This window comes from Sphaerodactylus townsendi, linkage group LG14, assembly GCF_021028975.2.
Source record: "Sphaerodactylus townsendi isolate TG3544 linkage group LG14, MPM_Stown_v2.3, whole genome shotgun sequence".
NCBI classification, from domain to species: Eukaryota; Metazoa; Chordata; class Lepidosauria; order Squamata; family Sphaerodactylidae; genus Sphaerodactylus; species Sphaerodactylus townsendi.
Window position 1 is genome coordinate 23,604,092 of NC_059438.1, and position 20,299 is coordinate 23,624,390.

The 20,299-nt window shown below is 47.0% G+C and overlaps 1 protein-coding gene across 3 annotated transcripts in view; it reads left to right on the forward strand.

Annotated features, from left to right (window-relative positions):
- Positions 1 to 15,848, forward strand: part of LOC125443776 (BTG3 associated nuclear protein) — a 172,179-nt gene extending 156,331 nt beyond the window's left edge. For all 3 annotated transcript variants that reach the window (XM_048516084.1, XM_048516086.1, XM_048516085.1), the window contains exons 12-13: positions 6,822 to 6,965; positions 14,970 to 15,848. In XM_048516084.1, coding sequence (XP_048372041.1) covers positions 6,822 to 6,965; positions 14,970 to 15,041 — 216 coding nt within the window. In that variant the 3' untranslated portion in view covers positions 15,042 to 15,848. The remainder of the gene's footprint in view (positions 1 to 6,821; positions 6,966 to 14,969) is intronic.
- The last annotated feature ends 4,451 nt before the right edge of the window (positions 15,849 to 20,299 follow it).

Genomic DNA, 20,299 nt, shown 5'->3' on the forward strand with positions numbered 1-20,299 from the left:
AGGTCATTTCTGCTCCTGCCAACTCCTCCGCCCTTGATGAATATGCTTTCAATTTTATTTTATTTTTTGTAGATGTCCAATAGTTCTGTATGGGAACCGAATTTTGATGATGGTCATAATCTCTAATTTTCCCTGCTAAACTTTTAAACGAGTTTGTTGTATTTAGCTGTGTACATTTATAACCTTTGTTTTTGCCAAGGGTTTGACACGACATGGCCGAGATCTCCGTACCATTTTACAATCTGTTTCTAATCAGCATTTCCAGTGAAATGACTTTAATAAGAATTGTAGAAGACACCTCCGTGGACCTCTCAACTGACTCTTCAGTTGGGTTTTAAAAGCTGGTCCTGGCATTGTCCGCCGTGTTCATGCTCCTGAGCCAAACCAAATCTCAGAGGAGCATCTTCAGGGGTCTCTTTCTGGCATGCGCATGTTTCCTAAAGCCATCTGTTCACTTGGAAGGGCATTTTTGTTTTCTTTCCGTTTTATTGGCCATCTTCTGTTACCTGTTTTGTGTCAGCATGAAAGGATGTCTGAGAAACCCTCTGGAATTGCAAGGGAAAGTTCGACCTTGGAACAGGCTGCGTGTTTGGGGGGGAAGGGTAGAAAGGTTCCTTTTATTGCTTTTAAGGTCAGTGGCAGGTAAGGAATACAGAACTGAACTGGATGTCCGGAGATCCTATGAATGGCTGAACAAAGGCAGCATTCTTAATCAGGAACCACTTGCCAGAGTTCTCACATCGATCTCCTGGCTGTTTGCTGAGCCAAGAACAGCGGCTTCCTTGCACTTGCAGCCCCAGTGCAGTTGTGCGCTGGTTTGTTTGTATTTGTGTTTCTTTTCCTGTGTATTTTAAAGGATTTGGGAAACATCTGCCTGGGAACATTTGTAAAAAAAAAACAAAGCTCCTAAGCTTGCCCAGGCCTTAGTATGGAGGCCCTTCCCTCTGTGGTCATAGAGTCCCCAATCCTCCATGCTGCGTCAGAGTTCCCATATACAAGTTCCCATGTACAAAAAGGATAGTGAAGAGATAGAAAAAGTGCAGAGAAGGGCAACGAGGATGATTGAAGGATTGGAGCACCTTCCCTGTGAGGAGAGGCTGCAGCGTTTGGGACTCTTTAGTTTGGAGAAGAGATGTCTGAGGGGGGATATGATTGAAGTCTATAAAATTATGCATGGGATAGAAAATGTCGACAGAGAGAAATTTTTCTCTCTTTCTCACAATACTAGAACCAGGGGGCACACATTGAAAATGCTGGGGGGAAGAATTAGGACTAATAAAAGGAAACACTTCTTCACGCAACGTGTGATTGGTGTTTGGAATATGCTGCCACAGGAGGTGATGATGGCCACTAACCTGGACAGCTTTAAAAAGGGCTTGGACAGGTTTATGGAGGAGAAGTCGATCTATGGCTGCCAATCTTGATCCTCCTTGATCTGAGATTGCAAATGCCTTAGCAGACCAGGTGCTCGGGAGCAGCAGAAGCAGAAGGCCATTGCTTTCACATCCTGCATGTGAGCTCCCAAAGGCATCTGGTGGGCCACCGTGAGTAGCAGAGTGCTGGACTACATGGACTCTGGTCGGATCCAGCAGGCTCTTTCTGATGTTCTTAAGGGCTGCATCATTCATTTCTGCAGAAGAACCACAGTGAACACACTCGGGGGGGGGGGGGGGGGGCAATGCAAATCTTCATCGTCCACTGGAATTATTCAAGGGAAGACATTGTAGGCACCAGAGCTATGTCCTCATCATGGCTTTTGCACCCAGGTTTCCTGGCTGCTTGAAACATGCCAGTCGAGTGTGATGCAATCAGAAAGCTGTTTCTCAAGATCTTTTCCATTATCACAGTGTCTGTGTACTTGGGTATAATGTTTGGGTTGTGTGCAACTGTGCCCAATCAAACAGGTGTAAAATAAACGCACCCTGGTCTCTTCTGTGACACTGCAAGGGAGCTTGGACCCAGCATAGCAGGATACCTTGGACTGACTCTACTTGCTCACCTTAGCAGTGAGCTCGGGAGCAGCAGTGGCGTAGTGGTTAAGAGCAGGTGCATTGTAATCTGGAGGAACCGGGTTTGATTCCCAGCTCTGCCGCTTGAGTTGTGGAGGCTTATCTGGGGAATTCAGATTAGCCTGTACACTCCCACACACGCCAGCTGGGTGACCTTGGGCTAGTCACAGCTTCTCGGAGCTCTCTCAGCCCCACCTACCTCAGAGGGTGTTGTGAGGGGGGAAGGGCAAGCAGATTGTCAGCCCCTTTGAGTCTCCTGCAGGAGAGAAAGGGGGGATATAAATCCAAACTCCTCCTCCTCCTCCTCCTCTTCTTCTTCTTCTTCTCCTTCTCCTTCTCCTTCTCCTCATTCTCATTCTCATTCTTATTCTTCGAAATAGCCGTCTCAGCAAACTTAAGCCCTTTCTTACGGTGAGATCTAGCTGAGAAATTAGGATGGTCTAACAGTACCTTCTTAAGCACACTTTCCTGGGAGTAGGCCCCACTGAATAAGCCTAAGTGGCCTGCTGAGTAGAATTGTTCTCTAAATCATCTTTTGAAGACTAGATGTACTGAAAAGTTGTCAGGATCCAATGTGACAGCTGGTGGGGGAGGAGGAGAAGGCAAGATGGTTCAGACCAATCGGAAGACTTCCGCCACACCTCTGCTTCTCACTAGCCACGCAAAATCCCTTGCTGGGGTTGCCGTAAGTTGGTCATGACTTGACGGCACTTGCATACATAATATGAGAGCTGCCGAATGCCTTTTGGTGACTTGAATTTTATTAGAACTCCTAACAAGTAACTAACAGATAGGGAAGAATATTCTTCTCTGCTTAACTGAGTTCTGAGCAAAAATCCTTGGACAATGGAAACTTCACTGCGCAAGTCCTCCTAGTACAGCTCTCGCGCTGTTTACTATGTGACTGTTCTTTGAAGGTGGCCTGCCAGCATCTAGTACCCATGAAAGAAATATTTAAAAGAGTTGGGGATTCAGCACAGCTGTGGCAACATTTTATTGCTTGTAAAAAGCACAAGTGCTAAAGATCCTCTTTAGCATTGATGTGAAATGAAACGTAGAGGTGGTGAAAGTGCCCCTTGACGGGCTTCAGGGGCTGTTTACATTGTCGCTGAAGGTTGTTTGGTTGGTTGTTGATGCTTTTGGATTTTACAGTCGGCCGTCCTTGTCTTTTGACAACAAAAAAAAGGAAAATGCTACCCAATTGGAGAGGATTCAGAGGTACTGAGCTGTGACTGAATGTCGATTGACCCATGCTTAGGCTCAGCATATCTAAAAATAACACACTGTTGTGCTGTGTTGGCTTGCTTTCTGAATTCTTTAGTAATAAAAGGATGAATTGGAGAGGGAAAGGTGTCTGTTGACTACCACTGTTCTTATCTGGCTGGGTCATAATTTCATAGGCAGCTTTGCCTATGTAGCTTTGAATAGAAGCTATAAAAAAATTAGATTCTAATCTGCGCACTCTGATCTTGTTCCCTACAACTATATCGCAGGCTGTTTAATGAAGAGTTCCATCTTGGTTCCATCTCCATCGGCCCAGGGGCCTTTTGCTTCCTTGCCCGTTTGAATCTCTTAAACCAGGGGTAGGGAACCTGCGGCTCGAGAGCCGCATGCGGCTCTTCTGCCCTTGCACTGCGGCTCCATGAGCCGAGCCGCAGGCCCCATCCTTGCCCACCCTGCAGGCAGCAGGGCGGGCGCACCAACTGCCTGCGGCCGGCAGGGCCGCGCCACGGGCTTCCCCTCTTGCCTGCCCCGTTGGAGCGGGGTGGGCGCTTTCCCGGTGGCCGGTGAGGTCGAGCCGCTGGCCCCATCCTTGCCGCATCCATGCGCTTCTCAGAATGAGCGGAGTAAAAGGTAAAAAAAAACAAAATATACAGTGTTATCTTTATTTTAAATGTCAAAAATTATTTGCGGCTCCAAGTGTTTTCTTTTCTTATGGAAAACGGGTCCAAATGGCTCTTTGAATGTTAAAGGTTCCCTACCCCTGTCTTAAACTGTGAGGGGCTGTTTACAGAATTCAGGGCAATAAATAACATATTTTATGTGTGGGGTGGGGGGTGGGGGCAGGATACAGGGACACCCACGCCCTTTTCAACATTCCACGTGTTACATTTGCAGTTTACTTCCAAACAAGGCTGGGGTTCGTACTGTAAACAGAATATTTAACCAGGGAGAGATAACAGCTTGAACAAGCGTACAAAGAGGAATGCAGCAGAATTGGACAGGTTTTGCATGGTCCCAAAGCCCCCCTGAAAATGATTGAATACGCCTTCCTTGAAAGAACCGGCCTCTCATCCAAATCCTATAAACCCCACAGGGTTAACTTATGCCGGTGCAGAGTTTACTCCCATGCTTATAACCCCAGATCCCTCTCATCTGTTTTCCTTCTATGGATCAGTTAGGCAAGATTAATGTGATCCTCTCTCGGTTACAAGCCCTAGGAATGGCGGGTCTGGGAGCTGGGTGTCTCGGGAGGTTTTCACAGAATTTAGTAAATTCCTGCTCCTTTTGTGTTTGAAAAAAGTTGCCAAACGAAACCAAATCTCCCTTTCCTTGTTTAATAACCCTCTGAGGTTTGGGGATTTGAATAAGCCATTGAACTGATAGAATCACAGTACCTACCCGCAGAGTTGCCGTCAATGGAAAAATTGTGAAGTTGTTTTCTGAAGCATCAGTGCTGCGCCGTGGCGCCTGTTTACCCAGATGGCTTTGAACATTTGCTTATTTCGGGGCCTTTACCGAGAGTTTAGAACTTGAAAACAAAAGGTTCTGTGTGAGAGGTTTGTTTGATTCTGACATTTGCTGAGATATTGTGCAACTCTGGTGAGAGAAGAGGAAATCCTATATTAGAAATGGGTTTGGCTGACCCGCATGGAGTCCTCATTCCATCACTTCTCGAAATGTGATTTTAATATAATAAATTGGCACATTTCAAAAGAGGGTGCCTTATCATTTTCACATGAAATGGTAGCAGTTTGAGAACAGAGCTTTTGCAAAGGGGAAGAAGTTGGATTGATGTGAGCAAAAGCTTCTGAAGGATTGCCTACTCTTTATAAAGGGGCTTGTGATCTTCTCTCTTGCTCCGCTTGGAACGAATTCACTCGGCGCTTCTTTTGACCCGTCCCGTCCTTTCTCATGTGCATGAAACAGATATATTGTGTGAAACAGTTTGTCAGTGGGAACCAGAGCTACATATTTGTTCAACTGGAGCGACCTGCGTGTAGCTGGCCTAAAGCCACACACATTCTCACAGTGGCAATAATGGGAAATTGTATCCTCCTCAAGGCAGACTGGGACTTATAGCAGCTGTTTGGGCGGGTGGTTTTGTGTGGCCTTTTGCAGGTTTGCAGCTTTTTTGTGTGCACTTTGCAGTCATCGCTGGCATAGTGAGGAGGGGCATGAGGGGGCTGGAACCCCAGGTGCCTCTTCCTGCGGGGCGTAACCCTAACCCCCTCACAACATAACCATTCAGGGTCAGTGTGCTGTTGAAGGAGCTTGGGAGGCGGCCGTTTGGGAGTTCGAGTGTGGGGCCAGGCACCCTGATCTCCACGTGGAACAGCCCTTTGCTAGTGGCCTCAATAGCTTGCCCCAAGCCTCTCTGAGACCATCAGCAAACTGAGCACACCGTCCTACTTTTATACTGTTGGCTTCACCCACAAGCTCCACCTCAGTGGAGCAGCAGTGGCGTAGGAGGTTAAGAGCTCGTGTATCTAATCTGGAGGAACCAGGTTTGATTCTCCGCTCTGCTGCCTGAGCTGTGGAGGCTTATCTGGGAGATTAGCATGTGCACTCCCACACACGCTAGCTGGGTGACCTTGGGCTAGTCACAGCTTCTCGGAGCTCTCTCAGCCCCACCTACTTCACAGGGTGTTTGTTGTGAGGGGGGAAGGGCAAGGAGATCGTCAGCCCCTTTGAGTTTCCTACAGGAGAGAAAGGGGGGATATAAATCCAAAACTCAAAAAAACTCTTCTCTCTCTGGTCAAGTGGGGGCCAGAGCCAACAGTATAAATGTAAAGGAGAACCGACTGTGTGCTCCATCTGAGCCTGGCTTCAGTCAGGCTTGGATTTAGCCCTAAGATGCAGGCTTCCACCTGCCATTTAGAGATGGATTCAGGCCTGGCTAATGCCACGCTCAAATGGGCCTTTGCTGCTCTGATGTTGGGATTGGGCGTGGTTGACCTCACACCAGACCTTCACGTGGAGATGGGAGCAGGGCCCAGCTGGCCGTGCTCCCAGCCTCAACGTAGAGGTTGGGGGTGGAGCCCTGCTCACTGGCGCTCAGCTGGACTCCCCGTGGTGCGGCCATGGGGGGCGTGGCCACCCTAGACGCCATTTCAACAAGCTCTGCCCCTGGCAGTCATGCAAATAAAGGTGCAGTACATTTAACAGCAACTTAAAACTAGAGTTGAAGCAGTATTCAAAAAGGCAATGTAGACCCAAAGAACCAAAAATTGTGCAAATAATTGTTGTCCTTGTATGTATCAGAGGCAAAACTGACATAACTTTAATTCCATTGCCAATGCCAATAAAATGTAAGAGTGAAATGAAGACGCTTCCTCAAAATAGGAACTGGCACTGGGCGATGCAAGCATGAAATGCCTGTCGGAAAGAGTTATTTTTCATTGGGGATTAATTGTTTATCAAACAACGACACTGTTATTTTCTGGCAGCTCTTGTGGTGTGAATTATTATTGACTGAAGAATTAATGGAACTTTTCTGGTCTCACGCACTTCCTTTTAGCGTGACAGACGTTTTGCAATCTGTGATGATGTCTGTTCACAGGATACTCTTCTCTGTTGGTTTGCCTGCAGGTGCTACAGGGTGCGCAGTTGATTGCCGTGGCCTCCTCTGATCCCGCAGCCGGTGGTGTTGATGGCTCGCCGCTCCAAGGGAGTGATATCCAAGTCCAGTACGTCCAGCTGGCTCCAGTGACGGACCACTCAGCTGCAAATCAAGTGCGTAGATCTCGTCCCAGTTTGAAGGGGACAGTCGGAGGGAGGCTGTGATGCCACCCACAAGTGTCCAGGCCCCGCCCACCTTGTAAATGTCAGATGAGAATCAATTCAGGTGTCATTTTGTTATGCTCTGTAAGAAGAAGGAGTTTGGATTCATATCCCCCCTTTCTCTCCTGCAAGGAGACTCAAAGGGGCTTACAATCTCCCTTCCCTTCTCCCCTCCCCCAAACAGACACCCTGTGAGGTAGGTGGGGCTGAAAGAGCTCAGAAGAACTGAGACTAGCCCAAGGTCACCTAGCTGGCATGTGTTGGAGTGCAGGAGCTAATCTGATTCCCCAGATAAGCCTCTACAGCTCAAGTGGCAGAGGGGGGAATCAAACCCAGTTCTCCAGGTTAGAGTGCCCCTGCTCTTAACCACTGCACCACGCTGGCTCTCTATTTTCTGTACTCACAACATGATGGACTTGCCCTGTGGGGTGATAAAGAATGGTTTTAGGCTGAAAACCAGATTGGTTCAAGTAAAATCTGGAATCCATGTCCCCAACCAAGTTGCTCAGATTAAGTACGCTTGCCTGTATTTGTTTATTTGGAGAGATTTAATTTTGCTTTTTCTAGCCAGAACAGCCCTGAGACCCCATTTCTTTGGCACAGCCTGAGTGTTCCTCCACTTTCTAAAGTTTCATTTGGCCCTTCTCCCACTGATCTGTGCTCTCAAAAGGGCCAGATTTTTGTTGGCATTTTAAATGGAAATTGAAACTCTTAAAGAGCCAGAGTTTTGCCATTAATATCTGTCATTACTTGTCTTTTGGTAGCTTGGTTTTTTTTTTTTAAATATCATGGTTCATCCTTGTAAATCACCTCCAGCAGCCTAGAAATTCTCTAAATGAAATACTTGATCCCCCCTCCCTCCCATGCCGCTTAGTGATGGAGATGGACAGCCAGATGTGTCACGAGCATCACCAGGCAGAAGTAAAATGTACAATACCCACGGGGTGTACTTTGAAATAATCTTTGTGGGTGTGGCTTTTTTAAACTATTTGTCTTCAAAAAGTGTAATTCAGAAGCTTGTATCTTTCAACTTCAACACTCTAGAACTGGAAAAGGTCAAGAGCTTGCAACGGAGGCGACCATCCTGCAAGCCAGGGCTGCAGGGAGGTTTGACCCTCAGGGGAGGAGTGAATTTCCAGCACAGAATCAGGGCCAAAGGTTTTTTTTTTGGGGGGGGGGGTGCCTGCCTGTCCGCCTGCCTGCCCACCCACCCGCCCGCTCTCCAGCATAGGGGTTATAGATTTATTAGGATGTGGGCAGGCGTGGCCCTTGGCACTCCACGAAAAGTTGGCCACCAGGGAATCCACGAGACCTGCCTGGCTGGCTCCAGCCATCCGGCTCTGGCTGTGAGTTGTGCTCTTGGAAGCGATATGCAAATTAAGTCAGTGGGATGCACCGGGCCAAAGGAGGTTTCAGGCTCAGCCCCTGGTTCTGGGCGTAGTCCAGACAGGCCTATGAGCCAAGGATGAGCCAGAGGTGGGGTCCAGAATGCCAGGAGTCCGAGCCAGGAAACCCAAGGTGAGTCACTAAAAGGGCTTGGCTGTTCTCCGGCCCAAGGACTTTCAGTACTCTTTGCTTGGCAAAATGGGAGAAGCTTTGGCCTCAGAATTGGGAGGACTCGTGAGTTCATCAGCCACAAGTGCACAGCATCAGTGGCACGGGGCCCTGTTATCAGTTCCTTGTCTCACTGTGATATGGAACAAACGAGCCGCTGGCCCTGGTGCTAATACTGCGCTCATCCAGAACGTGGTGTGACACGCTTCCCGTGCACCCCCTTGCCCTGCCATGACCCTTCTGATCTGGCCGTGTCTCTGACGGCGCTTCCGTTCCCAGAGCTTCGACCGTCACCTTTTCCATTCCAAGCCAGTGTTCTTGTAGCTGTTTCTAACCTGACTGCAACCACTGGCACCGAACAATACGTTCCATTATTTAAGTGAAAATTTAGATTTAACTTGATTATTTTCTAAGTTTAGCTCGATGCACGTATGAGGTGGGGGGGGGTTAGGGGCAGGGGGTTTGCCAGTTTGAGGTGCCACTCTCTATCAATTGTAACTTGGCAGTGGTCTGATTTCTTAAGCCAACAGGTCTGGAGTTTGCGGGGGGAGGGGGGGGGGCTCTTTCTAGAAGCTCAGCCACTCCAAGCCGAAGTCCTCCAGTAAGGGGCAGCAGAGCAGTTTGGAACAGCAAGCGGAAACGGTTTTATCTGCCTCGGCCTCTTTTTCCTGCAAAAGAGAAGAAGCAGGTAGCACGTCTTGTTGGGGAGACATAGAGCCTGCAAACCTTTCTCTTTTAGACAGGATGGAAAAGGTCATTCTTGACAAAATAAAGGAGGCCGATGATGCTGATGTCTGCGGATATTTTTTTTTGTAATTCAAAACTTCCCTTGCAAGTATATAGAAACTCTGCTGCAATCATATATGAACCCTGATTCAGAGCCTGAGCAACGACTCCGCATCTTGTTTGTACACAATATTCAAACTAAGTTGTGGGGAACTCTAGGACATCGGTGTCAAACTCGCGGCCCTCCAGATGTTATGGACTACAATTCCCATCATCCCCTGCCAGAATAATGCTGGCAGGGTATGATGGGAACTGTAGTCCGTAACATCTGGAGGGCCGCGAGTTTGACACCTGTGCTCTAGGAGATGGTGTTACATTTACGATCCGCTTTCCCACGACTGTGGAACTGAAGACAGCAAGCGGAGGGTTCCAATCCAAGCCCTGAGCAGGCCCAGATCTGCTTCTCTTCTGCAGGGCCGCTCTGCCACGTGCCTTCCAGCTGTATCCTTGGCCTGAGAAGAGCTGTGATGATAGAGAAGCTGATCTCCCCACCACTGGCTGCCCCCGCCCCGTCAGATCTGCAGCAAAGCAGTGTGTGTGTCTGTTTGCACGCGTTCATGAGAGTGCCAAAGCCTTCTCAGTAGACAAGTTGATGTGGGAAGGATTCCCTGAAGGTGAAATATTTGGGGGCCACTGATACTTATTTAAGTATTCCTTTGTCCCCAGTGGGGACCCAAAGCAGCTTGTGTCAGCTTCCTCACTCCTTGTTATCCTCACAACAACCTTGTGAAGTAGGTTAATCAGAAAGTGTGTCACCCAGTGGTTTCTGTGGCGGAATGTAGTCTCGGACCTGGATCTCATAGGTCCTAGCACTCGAACCGCTATATTACCCTGGCTGTCTTTATATTAGTCTGATATAACTCTCTGCTATATTGTTATAACTATATAGTTATAACTATATATATTGTTATATTGCTATATTGTTATAACTATATATATTGTTATAACTATATATATTGTTATAACTATATATATAACTATATTGTTATAACTATATATAACTCTCTGCTATAGCTTGACTTTGTGTCCCTAGCCAAGCAACAGAGCCCAGTGGGTGGCCTGCAGGAGCTCTGAGCTTTCGTGGCCTAGTGGTTAAAAGCAGGTGCACTCTAATCTGGAGAACCGGGTTTGATTCCCCGCTCTGCTATGAAGGCTTATCTGGGGAACCAGATTAGCTCGTACACTCCAACACACGCCAGCTAGGTGACCTTGGGCTAGTCACAGCTCTTCGGAGCTCTCTCAGCCCCACCCACCTCACAGGGTGTTTGTCGTGAGGGGAGAAGGGAAAGGAGATTGTCAGCCCCTTTGAGTCTCCTTACAGGTGAGAAGGGGGGGGATGTAAATCCAAACTCTTCTTCTTCTTCTGACTTGCCACCTCGTTGCTGGTGATGGTTGCTGTGACAGTCCTGGCTGCCAGTCTCCTTGTAGCGCTTCTGAATGTTTTTCAGGGCTGTCAAAAACCAAACCAAGCTTTGACACCTCTTTTCTCCAGCTCCAGAAGTCTCCAATGCCTGTACACTTGATGATAATGCACAGCGCGTGTGCAGAGCCATAAAGGAATGTAAGAAGAAGAAGAAGAAGAAGAGTTTGGATTTATATCCCCCCTTTCTCTCCTGCAGGAGACTCAAAGGGGCTTACAATCTCCTTGCCCTTCCCCCCTCACAACAAACACCCTGTGAGGTGAGTGGGAGCTGAAACTCCGAGCTTTCGAAGCTGTGACTAGCCCAAGGTCACCCAGCTGGCGTGTGTGGGAGTGCACAGGCTAATCTGAATTCCCCAGATAAGCCTCCACAGCTCAGGCGGCAGAGCGGGGACTCAAACCCGGTTCCTCCAGATTAGATACACGAGCTCTTAACCTCCTGCGCCACTGCTGCTCCTGTCCCTTAATAAAGAACTGTCCCTTAATAAAGAAGGACAGTGTGGACCAGTGACATGGCGCAGGCTAGCATGAAATTCCAATTTCTCCCCACCTACAATAAGCAATATGGATAAGTCTACCCCTTGTAGGTCATAACAGGTCTGACCTGCTGCCCTTGTAGGTCATAACAGGTCTGACCTGCTGACCTGCTCCCTTTTCTAAAATGTACTGATTATACGATTTGACTCCCAAGTGTTACAGTCTGTGATGTAGATATTGGCTGAGGGATAAGGAGAAAGTGACAAATACTTAGAGTGCAGTCCTAGCCACGTATGCTCAGAAGTAAACCCCACGGAGTTCAGTGCATCTTACTCCCTTTAAGCCTGCGGGATAAGCCCCTAGGGCTAATATGTGACATAATCAGTCCACGAAGGTGGGAAACTGAATGACCTCTTCCAGCCGTACACCTCAAAGTAGATTCGAGTCCAGTGGCACCTTTGAAACCAACAAGATTTGTCTACAAGTCTTGTCTTGGCCAGTATTTGACTCTCAAGAGCTCCTTCCCCCCAAATCTTGTTGGTCACTAAAGTGCTCCTGGACTCTATGAACCAACATGGCTACCCTCTGAAACACAAAGGTCTTTCATTAGAGACTGAATAGGGCAGGAAGGAATTAGGTCAATTTGCTTGCTTATAAAGCACTTTTCAGGTAGGATTTGGTGTTTCATACAACCCGCCCAAGGCTTTCACTCAACTAGCCCTTTACAATGAAACTACTGTTCTGAGCCACTATAAAGAAAAAAGTGAGGATATGCCTTCTTGTAGCAATTTCAAGGCCAACCTAACATTTCTCTGGTTCCTGCCGCCCCCCGCCCCCCAACCTTTTCCCTTCCCTGGTTTTAAGGCTCTGAACCCTTGAACTGAGTCCCTGTGGACAAAGATATAGGCTGTCATCCATCCATTGTGATGTCCAAGACTACAGTCGTAAGTGGAGGAGAGTTTTGACTTCCTGGGTGGAGGGAAGGCTTAGACTGCGGCTTCACCCTTCCTTCTTGCCACTCATATTTGACAGGAGTTGGCTGTTTCGAATCCAGCGATAAATCCTGACATCTGTCTCCCACCCCCGTTGGCAGCAATGGTGGAATTGCTGCTTTGAGACACTTTGCGCCCGGTTGGAGTTTTAATATTGTGGTTAACCGGAGATTTATACCATGCTGCAGATAGACTGAAAGGAATGTTGAGACTTTTAAAAAATGCAGACGAGGTTAAAAACGGGCTTGCTGTCGCTGGTGGGGCCATATATGGAGACGAGTTACCAGCTCTGCATTGGAAAATCCCTGCAGATTTGGGGATGGAACCTGGAGAAAACGGGGTTAGTTGTGAGGGGGGAAGGGAAAGGACATTTGTAAGCCCCTTTGAGTCTCCTTACAGGAGAGAAAGGGAGATATACATCCAAACTCTTCTTCTTCCTCATGTGTGTCTGTCCTTTCCTATGCTGACCAGGAGGTACCAGTTTTACCCTGTTTCCCTGAAAATAAGACATCCCCGGAAAATAAGACGTAGTAGAGGTTTTGCTGAAGTGTGAAATATAAGGCATCCCCCAAAAGTAAGACGTAGCAAAGTTTTTGTTTGGAAGCATGCCTGATGAACAGAATACAGAAATATAAGAAATCCCCTGAAAATAAGACATAGCGCATCTTTGGGAGCAAAAATTAATATAAGACACTGTCTTATATTCAGGGAAACACGGTAGATCAGGGATGGTCCTTGAGTGGTTGGATCATCCACTTGACAGGCAGAAGGTCCACCCCCAGCATCTTCACCAAGGATGAGGTAGAAGGTGATGCTCCAGACCTTCACTTGAGACCCTGGAGTCAGAGCTGGCAGTGCTAGCTTTGACAGGCCAAGGGTCCGACTGGGTGGAAGGCAGCGTGGTGTGTTTATGTGTTTAATGGAATAGCTGGCTCTGCCAAACATATTCCACAGCACTTCTGGTTTCTCCAGGCACCACACTGTGCTTTCTGGAGTCCCCCCAAAGAGCAGAGGACTGGTTGGTTCCCACAAATTAGGAGCTGAAGCAGCTGACATTCTCCTGTTGCTTTGTGAAGAGTGAGTGTTCCCGGCACAAGCCCGTGCCCAAATTGGGCCCAGGGTCTTGTTTGTTTTCCTGAGCAGACGGTGTCCTTTGCTTGCCAAAGGCCTAATGGCTCCTGACTTATGAAATTACAGTAACAACCACCGAGGTTTGTTATTCCTTCCCACCCCCCTTGAAATCAATTGAAAGGAAACAGCTTCTGCTTAATAGCCGGCCCTTTGAAAATTATCCACATCTGGCAAAATTCCAGGTAATTAACCCAGAGCTCGTGAAGCAGAGATTAATTTGAGTCTCCCGTTTTCCCCACCCAAGCGAGTCTTTCCTCCCAGGCGTTTGGGTGGCCGCTGTGGCTGCAGGAAAACCGTTACGGTGAATTTCCTTGTTAGCAAAAGGATATTGAAATAGTAAAATGAGCAACCAAATGACGGGAGAATTATCACAAGGGGGCGGAGGGGGGGAGGATGCGGAAATCTGTAGCAAGCAGCATTACTGGCAGGAGAACAGAAGGAAATGGGCATTCAGGCGTTTCAGTGTCTCAGCGCTTAATTGGAGAATGAAGTGTGGAACTTCACAGGTTTGCTGCAAGCACTCGCTCAGCTGGCCTATGACGCGGGGCATCTTCCAGGGTTTCTGACACTGACCTCTGGCTCACTTGCTTGCAAGCACCTCCTGTGTGACTCTGGGTGACCTAGGCTGCCCAGCACCGCTGGCGAAATGTACGTTCAAGCAGTGTCCATTATCAGAGCAGCGGGAATGGCATTCCCAATCCCCCCCGTACTGGCCACTTCCATTGATAAAAGGGCACACAGGTGGTGGGGAGCAAGCGATGTGGGAAGTGTTGTGTGCAGGAAGAAGCACAGGTAGAAGCAGGTTACCTAGGTGGGTCCTGGTGGCGGGCGGAATGGGTTGCTGAACACAGGGCACTTCAGGGCTCCGTCTAAGACTGCCTTAACCCTGTGGGCATTACCTGGGCACATGGCCAGCTACTGTGGCAGTGAGTGTGTTAGGCTATGTGGGCCTTGGATCTGATGCAGCATGGGAATCTTCACCTGAAGCCTGCCGGAGTTCCAATAGGCAGAGCTGCAGACCAGCCCTTGATTGGCATCTCGCCTCCGGCCTCTGGCAAACTGCGCTCTCTCTCTGCCTCCTCTGCTGCAGTTAATACCCACCATACAGCATTGTTTGTAAGGTGGTGGTTTTGAAGGTTCTGCACAATTAAAGTGCCACACAAATATTATTGTACATGATCTAGAGCAAGGCGACACCAGAGGGGCACACTGGCGATTTTGCTCAGGTTGCATGAAAGGCAAACCCTGTGGGAAAAAGGCAAGTCCCTGTTGTGCTGGCAATGCCACCGGCACCGGCAGCCTGGAAGAATGTAAGGGGCCCGGCTTATACCCATCGTCAGCTCTGCGCCCTATCACTGAAGTTCAGCTGGCTCTCCATGCATCTGGCAAATAGTCCTGTCATCTCCAGCCTGCCAGCACTTTCACAGACAGACAGTGCTCCTCTTTCTCGCTCTCTGGCCAGAAAATGCCATCTCCCTTGATCTAGAATGCTCTGTTCATGTGACTACGATGGCAGCCCCTCAACAAACTCCCTCTGAATGAGCAACCAAGCCCTGCTATGGGATAAAGTGTGGCGTGTTTGTTTGTTTTTTGCAGAGTGCAGATTCCCTCCAGTCTGCTATCCAGCCAGAGATGCAAATAGACCACGGAGCCATTCAGATCCAGTGAGCAGGAGCCGACGGGAGAACGGGAGCCCCAGGTCGTCAGTCTCAGCCGGCAGCGGCAGCCGGCAGCCAAAGAGCAAGTCCTCGGCTTCTCAGCCCGGGGGACGGTCTCATTGGTGTTTCCTGTACATACAAGCGTGGCCTAAATCTGTGGATCGGGTCTTCTTGAGCTACGCTCACGTCCACTGATGAAATCACGCCCCAGAGCCCCTCGAACAACGGTGGCAGCTGCCATATTTTCACTCCAGGAGAAAAAAAAACTCTGAGGTTTAGCCATACTCTTAAAAAAAGAGAGAAAGAGAGCAAATAATCTCGCAGCAGGCGAAAGCTAGTTAAATTAATTAATCAAGAGATTACAGGCAGATTAACATACCTTTCTTGTGTTTGTTCTGTAACTCATACCCTTGAAAGCATGTAGACACCTTATCGGACGTGCGGCTGTCTCGAGCCCCATACCTACCACCACTCCAAAAGAATCAAGAGTGCAAATATATTTTGCTGATCAGAGAAGATTTTTTTAATTCACTATGTTGTTTATAACAAAAAAAATATGTATTTAAGAAAGAAGAAAAATGGGGGAAAGGTCCATTATTACAAACGTTAGCTATTTTGCTGGTGATTTTTCTGTTTCAGTAGAATCAAAAAAGTATTTACACACACACACACACACACACACAATATTAAAAACCCTTACCAGAAAAGCCCAGCCCTTTATTTGTTTGTATTGTTGCTTAACTAGTTTTCTAAGGGGAAAGCTACTATCCAACAGTGTAATTATGCATTTCTAAGGAAATAAATGTGTATTTATGAAGAGCGCCCTTCTCTGCTTTATCCTCTGATTAGAACCCCTTCGATGCATGTACATTTCCAGGGAGGGAGTCCTTGACTGGAACACTGACTTCAGGATTAAAATATTTCACCCACCTACTGTTGTGGTGGCAGTGTACAGGGCGGGAGTTAAGCTTTCCACCCCCACACCAATGGGCAGCATCCAAGTTCTATTTTTTCTTAAACATCAAAAAACTGGGGGCGGGGGGGGATAGCTCAGTGGGAAACCCTCCGCTTTGCATGCAGTAGGACCGTGGTGGCGAACCAATTGGCCATGCTGGCAGGGGCTGGTGGGAATTGTAGTCCATAACATCTGGAGTGCCAAAGGTTCGCCACCACTGCAGTAGGTCATAGAGGGAATGCCAAGTGAAGCAAAGAAATCTTCACCCGCTGGTTCAAGGTGGCCACCAACAGGGACAAATGAACCTCCCTGGGGAGAGAATTCCAGAGCTTTGATGCCATGACCCTCTCCCCAGTTGCTGCCAACCTAATCTCAGAAGACAACGGATGCCCAAAGCCGGCTCTCCTAAGACGACCATAGAGGTTGGGCAGGTTTATAAGGAAACAGGTGGACTTCACATAAATGCCTGTGCAATCAACATCAAATCCTACATTATTTGTATTTGTTTTTGATGTTTCACGAATGCTGAAAACTCATAGCTCCTGAATTCACTTACAGGGAACTAGCTCTATTTCTCAATATCAGAAATAACAACCATGGATCATTACTAATTAATAATTGGCTTGGGGCCCATTCAGATTGGAGCCCAGTTGCTTTGTCTGGATTTGTCTGTGGAGGGTGGCGGGGAAAAACAAAGGTTATTCCTGGGAAATCAAACTTTTGTGGACCTGGATGGGCATTTGTAACACACTGGAACAAGGAAAGAATTTGTTATACTAAGTGAAGCTTGTTCTTTAGAGGGCCCCATTTTATAGCACAATCAATTAATGGTACTCAATACTCACTAAAGGCAGCAGCATTCAGGGTGGAATGCAATTAGCCATTTACAATGTGTCAACAAGCGCAGGGTTAACACCCTTATTCTTGTAAAATAGCGACTTGGGGATTTTCAATAAAGTTGTCTTCCACGGTATGATACATTTGGCTAGCAGGAGAAGGGGGGAAAACACACACTTTTCCTCTCAGCTGCAGATATACACGGGAAATTGCAATCAAGGGGGAAATTTATTTGACTGAAGCAAAAATCCGTTCTGGGCCTGACAGTTCAGTTGTGGATTTTTTCCCCCCTCTACTGAGCTTAATAATAAATTAAAGGCTGGTAAGTAGGAAGCCCGGCTGAACTAACGTGAAAGATTGGTAGAAACCCTAAGCGGTGAGAAGGAAGATTTAAGAGTTTGATCTGTCAATTTTTCCAGACCTCATGCATCACCTTGGACTTCATCACTTACCTTTGAGACTGTAAAATGGAAATAAGTAAGACTTTAAGAATCACCATATCCTGTTCCAAGAAAAGCCAGATTCGGGAACCAGACGACATCATGTGCATTAAAATCTTGTGAATATTTGCTGATATGGAGAAATTGAAGTCAGAGAGAAAATTGTCACAGATGAAGGCCCACAAAACAATTGTTTCCACACTCAGCAAGTTTACTGAGTTCTGGGATGGGACAGAATAGAAGTTCTCCAGTACATCACCTACAGATTATAATATTCTGGACCCTATCGAAAAATAGAGCTCAAAGGAGGGTCAAGGGACCACCAACACCTTATTTGTGTGTGAAGTCCAATTTAGCTACCACCTTGAAGACAAGATTAGACCTCCCAAACCTCTCAAGGTTGAGGTTGGGTAGACGGGCTTATAAGTCTCCTCCCTTTCCCCCATAAATTTAGTGCTGCTAAATCTTGGCCTTAGAAATAGGAACCAGTGCTGGCAAGTCACTTCTGACTTCTGCCAACCCTATCAATTAATGAATTAACCATTCAAGTTTTCACCTCACTTAATGATGCTGTTGAGCAGTAAACTGAAAGATTCTGCACAAGTATCGAGGAAGCCTTATGTTCTTAAGCCCATTAAGCACACCAAAGCAAGATATGCTGATAATCATAGGTTAAATGGAATGCTAAAGTAGGAAAACAAAGCAGAATAAAATACTGTTGGAAAATTTGGGCTAGGAGCATGAAATGAAGCAGGAGCACAACCTAGAGAAGACACCAGTTTGTTCATTGCTAACACATGTTTTAGGCAACCAACCAGACAATTATATATGTGGACATATACAATTAGATGGATAGAATAGAAACTAAACATGTTATATAATCAAAAGCAGAAGATGGAGACGCTTTATTCTGTGTGGTAAAACTAGACCAGGAGCTGATTGTGGTACAGACCATGAACTGCAAATATTGATAAGTAGAAGAAAGTTGAAGAAACACGCCAAAACATCCGTAGTGCCAAAATACAATCTAAGCAACATTCCTGAAGAATTTAAAGACAATGTAAAGAACAGATTTGCATTACTGAGTTCAAGTGAATGTAAACCAGAAGAAATATGGATTGAAACTAGAGATATTATCAGGGAAGAATGCACAAAGACTAGTCCTATAGCCAAAATAAATGAAAAGCCTTGAATAATTACTGAAGACATTCTTTAAATGGATAAGATAAACGAGAAGCAATAGTAAAAAGTGACAGAAATACAATCAAAAGTCTAAGGGCAGCATTCCAACAATTTGTACACAGAGACAAAAAAAACCCTATTATAGTAACGAGTGTAAAGAAATAGAGGGGAACAACAAATAAAGAAGAGATCTGTTCTACAAGATCCAGTAAATCAAAGGGAAATTTAAAGCATACTTAGGCATGCTGAAGGATCAACATACAAATACATTAACTGAACAGGACAAAATAGAGACAAGGTGAGAACAATATACTAAAGAACTATGCAGAAGAGACCAAAGGATGACAGATTCCATCCAAGAATAATCTTTTGAAGAACTTTTAGAAAATGAAGTGAAAGCTTGAGAGCAATTAGGAGAAACAAATCTCCAGATGGGATATCATCACAGCTATTCCAAGCCACAGAAACAGTCCATAAAAATCTTAACAAGAATATGCCAACAAGTACAGAAAACAACACAATGGCCTACAGGCAGGAAGTGTTTAATCTGCATTCCAATTCTGAAAAAAAAGACATCAAGCAACTATTGGACCATTGTGTTTCTCACAGTAGTAAAGTGGGGCTCAAAAGGTGCAGGAAAAGAGATTCCACCCAAACATTAGGAAGAACTTTCTGACCGTCAGGGCTGTTCAACAGTGGAATTCACTGTCTCAGAGGCCCTTTCCGCACTGCGGAAAGGGCGCTCCTCCACCGGCAGGAATTCTGCCGGTGGAGGAGGTGAACTTGGGTCGTTCGCACGGGCTCTTGGCGGCCCCTGAAAACAGCGGCGGGAGAGGCAGCTCCATACGGCGAGGCGCTCTTCCCGATCCCCCCCACTCACCTGCGTTGCCTGCGAAATTAAGCCCTGCTGGACTGCTAAGAGCCCGCCCATGCGCTGCGCCTCCAACCTCCAGGGAGTGGGAGGACAGCGGATGGTCTCCAACAGTCCAGTAAACAGCTGAAAACTGGCGTGATGAAGAACGAGGAAAACAGCGTGTTCCCGGCGGTGCCGTTTGCACCGCGCCGCCGGGAATGCGCTGTTTTCCAAAAACAGGTTTGGGGAGGTTTTTGGAGGCGGCCTGACGCCGCCCTGGGGGCGGAGGAGGGGAGCCAGGTCAGCGCTGCTGCGTTTTAGCAGCGCCACCTGTGCGAACGGCTCCCTGGGGACGGCGTTTTTGCCGTCCCCAGGGTGCCGTAAATGGCCTGTGCGGAAAGGGCCAGAGAGTGGTGGAGTCTCCTTCTTTGGAGGTTTTTAAACAGAAGCTGGATGAAGATATGTCGGGAGTGCTTTGATTGTGTGTTCCTGCATTGCAGGGGGTTGGACTTGATGGCCCTTGGGGTCTTTTCCAACTCTATGATTCTATGATTGTAAAATCTTGCAACAATACAGATTATAGCACAGCTGTTGACTGTGTGAATCATGAAAAGCTACAGTTGGTTTTAAAAAGGAACTGGCGTGCCACAGCATGTGACTGTTTTAACTTATACTCTGAATAAGATGCTACTGTTAGGAAAGAATATGGAGAAACAAGATGGCTTCCAGTTGACGAAGGTGTCAGACAAGGATGTATTTTAGCTCCCTATCTGTTCAATTAGTATGCAGACCATAACATAAGGAAAGCTACATTAGATTTAGATGAAGGTGGAGTGAACACTGGTGGAAAGAACATTAACCATTTGAGATATGTAGATTACTGGCAGAAAACAGTGAAGACTTTAAATGACTACTAATAAAGGTTAAAGCAGAAAGTGCCAAAGCAGGATTACAGCTCAACATCAGAAAGACAAGAGTAATGTCTGCTGAGGAAATAGATA